General features: G+C 43.4%; 1 protein-coding gene across 2 annotated transcripts in view; it reads right to left on the reverse strand.

Annotated features, from left to right (window-relative positions):
• Positions 1 to 7500, reverse strand: part of dab1a (DAB adaptor protein 1a) — a gene marked incomplete at both ends in the record, with an annotated part of 74500 nt that overhangs the window by 43242 nt on the left and 23758 nt on the right. For both annotated transcript variants that reach the window (XM_080016978.1, XM_080016977.1), the window contains 2 exons: positions 1703 to 1801; positions 3163 to 3302. In XM_080016978.1, coding sequence (XP_079873104.1) covers positions 1703 to 1801; positions 3163 to 3302 — 239 coding nt within the window. The remainder of the gene's footprint in view (positions 1 to 1702; positions 1802 to 3162; positions 3303 to 7500) is intronic.

Genomic DNA, 7500 nt, shown 5'->3' on the forward strand with positions numbered 1-7500 from the left:
GTGTGTGTGTGTGTGTGTGTGAGAGAGAGAGAGAGAGGGATGGAGGGAGGGAGAGTGACTGCCCTCTGTGAGATTGATGTCCTCTCCCCTCCTCTCTCCCATCCCAAGGAGTACTTCCCTACTTTCTGCATGACCTTCCCTTAGTGCCGGAGAGAGGCCATCCATCCCTCCACACATCCCTCCATCCCTCCACTCATCCCTCCATCTCTCCACCCATCCATTGTTTATCCGTACATCCATCCACCCATCTCGCTGACAAATGCTCAGGAGGGGAATGAGACTGTCAAGAACTCTGAACCTTGGCTCAGACATCCTTGTTTTTTCTCTCTCTCTCTCTCTCTGATAGTAAGGGCAGAATACCTCTATAGTTAATACCAATGTCTGGAGACAATGGACAATGTGTCTCAGTGAAGAAACTTTGACATCCATTCATTCACACTCTACTTATCAGTAAGTATGGAAAGATAGACCACACACTGCAACACACACTACACACTGTGCTCAAACACCAAGTCCCTGTAAGAAGGAGGAGTTTGGTGGGGTTCCATTTTGGTATAAGCAAGACTAGAATCCCAGGTCTTAGAATAAGGGCCGTGTATTCCACAGTGGAATACAAAAGTCTGTGCACCCTAGGTCAAAATGCAAGTTACAATGGATTTCTAAGTGAACGGAAGCTGAATGATCTACAATCACTGGTCACATTCCAAACTCTGGATCGTTCACGCACATCTCCCCATCGCAACGGGGCCAGCAACGATTCTTCTCATCGGTCTCACCTCCTTTTCCCATCTCTGGCACCAGGTTGAATGAACTGAACCACCATCCCTCTTTCACCTGAGAGCCATGTCTCCAGGTCCCAACTGGACTCTACCAGCTCATAAGCAACTTCACCAAAAATAAATAGATTACAAAAATACTGAGACCTGATTAATGTCACTGGTTCTTTTGAAGCTTTAGAGAAGACTGACATGCAGTCCGTTCCACGACAAACGACACGTGCTTAATGTAAGTCTCTTTTGAAGAAATCTGCAAAATGAGGTAATGCCATGAAATATAACTGAATCCATGTTGGAAAACATTCTTGAAATTGAAATTGACGGAAGGGGAGTAAGGGCAAGCACAGAGACCGAGAGAGAGGAAGAGTATAATGAGGGAGGGATAAAACGATGAAGAGGGAACGGAAGGGCGGTGAAGCCTGGATAGATCCTCACTTAGTCGCACGGAAAAACAGACGTATAACTTGGAAAATGTTTAATAACAAGAAATACATGTGTAATAAACATCTAATAACAGGTAAAACCTGTAATAAATGTGCAATAAATGTGCAATAAACACATACTCCTGCAGCATCCTGTAGCAGCCGCGTCCGCCATGTTTGGAGATGCTCAGACAGCGGGCGGCCATGTTTTCTGAATTTCAATTAGACCCTGCTGATTTCCCCTGGGGGGGTGGAGCTCGTGCACATACACAGAGTGAACACACACACACACACACACTGCCGCCACGTGCACAAACACACAAACACAAATACACATGTAGACGCTCATACACACACAAAGTAAACTTTTGCATTAACAGAAACCCTGACATACACAACCAATACAAATTGACAACATGGACACGTGCACATAGTCACCTACACGTCACACATGCACATGCATGTACTTACTGCACACACACACACACACACAATCACACTCACCCCTGACTTCTCATCGTAGATCTTGATACCGCCGAAGGAAACTGTCAAAAACACTTTCTGTTTGTGATCTCCTTTCGAGCGAGCTGCTGCAGCAAAACCCTGTGCGAGAGAAAGATAGGTAGAGAGAGAGACAGATAAACAGAGAGAGATGGCACAGAGAGACAAACGGGGAGAAAGAAAGAAGAAGAGACAGGTAGAAAGAGAGACAGGAAGAGAAAGGTAGAAAGAGAGAGGGAGAAAGAGAGGCAGGTAGAAAGAGACAGACAGGTAGAGACAGAGATAGACAGGCAGATATTTACCGTACAGCACTTTATTCGATATTTGTCATTTTTAATTACACTTTATGAAAACATTTGAGTAAACTTGCTGACATGATGGGTAAATCTGTTGCTATAGCAACGTGAGGAAGAGAAACAAACACATTTCACAAAAATAACACCAAATCGAACAAAAGCAAAAAGTTAATTTACAATATTCAAGAAAATAAAACGGAATATTATACATCAAATAATTTGTCTTTAGCTACAAAAAAACATTCAACAAACTGATAGTTTGTGTGATTCTCTGCGGTCAAAAGAAAACCCTTCGTAGCCAAAACTTCGTAGGCAAACTTCCTTTGCTAAACTCTCTTTCTTGCTCCCTCTCCCTCTTCTTGCTCCATCACTCCATCTCCTCCTTGACTACCAATTTGATTCTTCCCCGCTCTGTCCTGTCCATGCAAATGAGACTCCTCCGTATGGCTGTCCCTCCCGTCATCCGCTTTCACTCTTTTTCAACCTCACCTTGAAATCCTATGCGCACACACACACACACACACACACATCTGCGTTCATGCTCGACGATAATGGAAATCATGTATTTTATGTCTTTCAATTCCGCTTATAATAATAATAACAATAATAATATAAATAATAATAATAATTATTATTATTATTATTATTATTGTTATATTTTTGTTGTCATCATAATTCATGTTATTATTACCTCTTTACTTCATTATATGTTATGTGTAATATTTGAATTGTTATATTTCTTGTGTAAGTTTGTGTCTTGTAATGCTTTGGCAATAATTTGGCAATGATTATTGTCATGCCCATAAAGCAAATTTGAATTGCAATCGAATTAAGGAAGAGAGACAGACAGACAGATGGAGAGAAAGAGATAGACAGACAGACAGACAGATGGAGAAAGAGAAAGACGGACAGACAGTCGGAGAGAGTCTGACAGACACACGTGCAGACAGGTGGAGAGAGAGAGAGACACACACAGTCAGACAAACAGGGACAGACAAACAGACAGACAGACAGACAAACAGACAGACAGACAGACAAACAGATGGCAAAAGAGAGACAGACAGACAAACAGAGACACCGACAGACAGACAGACGGAGATAGATGGACAGAGAGACAGACACAGACAGACAGACACAGACAGACAGACACAGACAAACAGTCCTCACCTTGAGCTTCATCATGGAGTCCTGGCAGAGTTTGTCTCCGCGGGCGGCGCTGACCTCGTCCAGACCGATGAGCTTGGCCTTGTAGCGAACTCCATCGCCCTTAAACCTCCTGATGAGAGTGGCCTCACTGCGGTCCTGTCCTGGGGGCGCGCACGGGCACACACACACACACACACACACACACACACACACACACACACACACACACACACACACACACACACACACACACACACAGAGGACAGAGTCAGATGGGAGATGAACTCCAGGTGACGACTACTGATAGATAGATAGATAGATAGACAGACAGACAGACAGACAGACAGACAGACAGACAGACAGACAGACGGACAGACAGACAGACAGACAGACAGACAGACAGACAGATAGATAGATAGACAGACAGACAGACAGACAGACAGACAGACAGACAGAGGGATGGACAGACAGAGACAGACAGATAGACAGATAGACAGATAGATAGATAGATAGATAGATAGAGGTGCCCACATGTGCCCGCACGGCCGGGTCAAAATGATCTACCTGCATTAAAAAATGCTAAATGTATTTATTTATATATATATATATATACTGAGTATACTTTATATATACAATATATGTTGGCATACCTTGCATCACTGCATGAACCCTTATGGCACAGTACAATTAAATACATTTATGGTCACTACCTTACTCTGATGACTTGCACTGAATGGAGCTGGCCAGGGTTGCATAGCCCGGACAGTAGCTGCAGGTAGCCAGCCTCAAGCAGGCTTCCAAATGATCATCAGTCACGGTGGAACGCTATTTGGACTTAATAATCTTCATGTGGGAAAAGGCTGACTCTCATAAATAAGTAGAGCCAAATAATGCAGTCGAGGACGTGGCACATTTCCTCATGTTTGGGTACTTTTCCTCCGTGAGCCTGTAGTGTCAGCATCTCATCCTCCACTGCAGACGAGTTCAGTTGAAACAGTGATTTTTCGTTGGAAAGCATTAATTGAACTGATCATGTTGACCACTGTTTTGTCTTTTCCTTGCAGCTGTAAATTAAGCTCATTCAACATGTTGGTCAGATTGGTTAAAGAAAAATACTTTTTTTTGAATGGCGCGCGATCTCCCCGCACTACCTTTATGATCTACCGGTCGATCACGATCGACGTATTGGGCAAGATAGATAGATCAGGATTTTATTGGCTAATATTTCAGACACTCGCTACTCCAATTCCTTAGCTTTTAGGGTTTTTTTTACAGTCATGTCCATGAGATTTCCAAAGTTTTTCCAAAACTTCCAAGATGATCCATCCAGATGGAAAATCCTTCCAGATGGACTTTACATGATCTTGAGGGAAATTTGTTCAGCGTGAGCAATGACCCCTATACACCACTAAAGCTGCTTACACACATGGACTCCGGACAACGTCTGGATAATGTTTGGACCTGATTATCCAGACATGGTCCGGATTTACCCTTTCACAGATGGAGCAAAAAACAGAGATTTTCCAGGGTAGGTAGATAGGTAGGATGCAGGACGTGACACAATTATGCTGCAGAGTTTTACAGCACACCCAAGATGGCGGACCAGGCTACCAACTTATCAGTAGTTGGGCTTTCTTTTGCTTTGATTGTCCATGTATCCGCAACATAAACAAGAGAGTGGAAAGGAATAATAAAGAAAGCAAGAAAGGAGTACACAGGAAGCTACGCTCCGTACACAAAGATCTGTACAAAGGTAAATAACCGCCGCATGATAGAGATGACATCAGCACACAACAGGCCCACTCACTCACTGTGAATTATCCAGACAATTACCTGCTCCGTTCACACGTACTGCTTGATTGGACATTACGCAGACTTTATACTTGGGTGCTAGCTGGGTGAACACTGGATAATGTCCGGTCCAAATGATTTTGACATTTACGTTCACACATACAGCTCATCCAGGTAATGGCCAGATAATTTCAGAGATGCAGTGCATGTGTGAAAGCAACTTCAGTTTAATTTTTAGGTCAAACAGGGCAACGGAGCTGAGATGAAACATAAAAACATTTAAAAAATATGGTTGCAGGCAGCAATACACAGAGTACAGTTTAGTTGTGTTAGGTAGGTATTACAGTTTTCCAGGTTCTCTGAAACGCAGCACGAGATCCAGTTTTCCGAGTTTACGTTGAATGCCGCATCTGCTCCTCTGGTCTGGGGGCCACACAGCGCAACTCTCTGAATCCAAATGACCACCCAGAGACGGAAACTGGACTTATATAACATCTGTTCATGATGTCACAAGTGGACGTTTCCAACAACGCTGTTCCATTCAAACGGATTAAACACTGCATGCCCCTCATAGACATTTCATCATTTTTTTTATGCATTTGGGACTAAAATAATAAGGACACGATTCAGACCCATTCAGACCCCCTCTGTGTGAGGACACAAACACCGATATGTTTTGGACTGATTTTGGGGTGAGTAACGAATGTCATCATTTCAATTCTGGCAGCTTACTATGCAGTTCAGGTGTAAATATAATTATTATTCTTAGTCATCGGGTTTCAGGCAGTCTTTTGTGTGATGTGTTTATGTTCATATTGCGATGACGATGAAAATATGATTCCTGGTCCTCAAGAGGGAAAAAATTTCAATCGACAGCTCAGGCATTGCAACTGCACCGAAATGAGGCGCCAAATCTGCATTGCGATTTTGTCTGCTTGATGGCCAACCATAGCTACAACTGGCTCGAATGCCGCAAAATAGGAGGGAGACGACACCGGGTTAAATGCAAACAAAATGTGTTAATTTACAAAAAACGGCAAAAGCAAAATATCAAAGGAAAATCTGGGTGTTGTGTTGGGTTGTCTCAACCCAGGGCAGATACTGCCCGAAGCAACCACTACAGAGTGATGGAGTCTACACCACGCAACTTGCACGATGCCAATGCCCCCCCCAGAGCCACAACTTGCACATATATAGCGAATTAGATGATGATGTCAAAAAGCACCTGCGCCACAAAGTTATCTCGCTTTACCACCCGAACGGAAGTTGTAGAACCTTGGCGGATCTGCGATGGGGGATGCGCAAACTTTGGGCTTATTCCAGTAAATTTTGATTGATTTTTCACTAATGCCTGCTCAACATGTTGAGCGATATGGATCAAACTGTCTGAGACGTCCCGGTTTTAACGAGACCTCAACAACATCCGTGGGTTTAGCAGTTGTGGTGTTCCAGACACTTTTAGCCCAAATAATAATAATACAATTTGTGCAAAAACAATTGCGAACAAGATCTCAGAAGCAGCGAGCAGCAGCACAGACCACAGATAGATGGAATGATAGGGGGATAGAAGTAATCTGCAAGGATAACATGGTTTTTGTGAAGCACCTGAACACTTCCTGGAGGCCACGGAGCTGACCCTCCGCTCGTCCACTTCCTGTTCAGACGGTTGTAGCGAAGGTGTCGTTCTCCAACAAACAATAAGAAATGAGAAGTGTGATCAACGACGCTCCGAGGTAGGAAGAAACAAACCCCAACCACTCGTCCTACTCCCTCTCTGTCCATCTGGAGAGATGGCCTTATTAATATTTTTGGTTTCATTTTTTTCCCACCGTCTACTTCTCTCTATTTTTTTATTTTTTTCACTTCTTTCGTATTTCTTTTTTTTCTTTCCCGTAACTTGTTTCACTCGGTCGGATAATGACCGAACAAGTGAGACAATTTCAGAGGATTCTACGGATGTTTAATAAAGAAGCTTTTCAAATGATGAAATGTATTTTTTTTTCCCCTTCCTCTCCCGCTCTCTTTCTCTCTCAAAATGTGTGTGTGTGCGTGTGTGTGAAGCATATACTTCAGGCCTACATATTTTTAAAGAATAGGCCTATTCCAATATGTTCTAAATGTATAAAACAAAACTAAAGAAATCCTGTTTGGATGGGCATTCCCGGGAATCCCGTTCCCCAGGATTAAAGCCGAGTGGATACAATATATTTTCCTGGACTCCCGTCCACCTGTCTACGGTGAGCTCCAGTTTCTCTGATTAGGGCGGAGGTTTAGTGCAGATATAGTGTGTGTGTGTGTGTGTGTGTGTGTGTGTGTGTGTGTGTGTGTGTGTGTGTGTTCTTCCTGTGCATGCAGCGCTTGCGTGTGCAGGTGATGAGTGAGGAAGAGTGATTGTGAAGGTGGGGGGAGGAATAATGATAATGCAGCATATTCAGATAATATATAGAGGCATTAGCAGGAAGGTCAGAGCTGGAGTGATGAAGGATCCCACTCTTCTCTCTCTCTCTCTCCCTCTCCCCCTCCCTCTCCCTCTCCATCCTTCTCTCTCCTCCTACAGCATTCTAGTTT

Source organism: Zeus faber, assembly GCF_960531495.2.
Source record: "Zeus faber genome assembly, chromosome: 1".
In the NCBI taxonomy this organism is placed as follows: domain Eukaryota; kingdom Metazoa; phylum Chordata; class Actinopteri; order Zeiformes; family Zeidae; genus Zeus; species Zeus faber.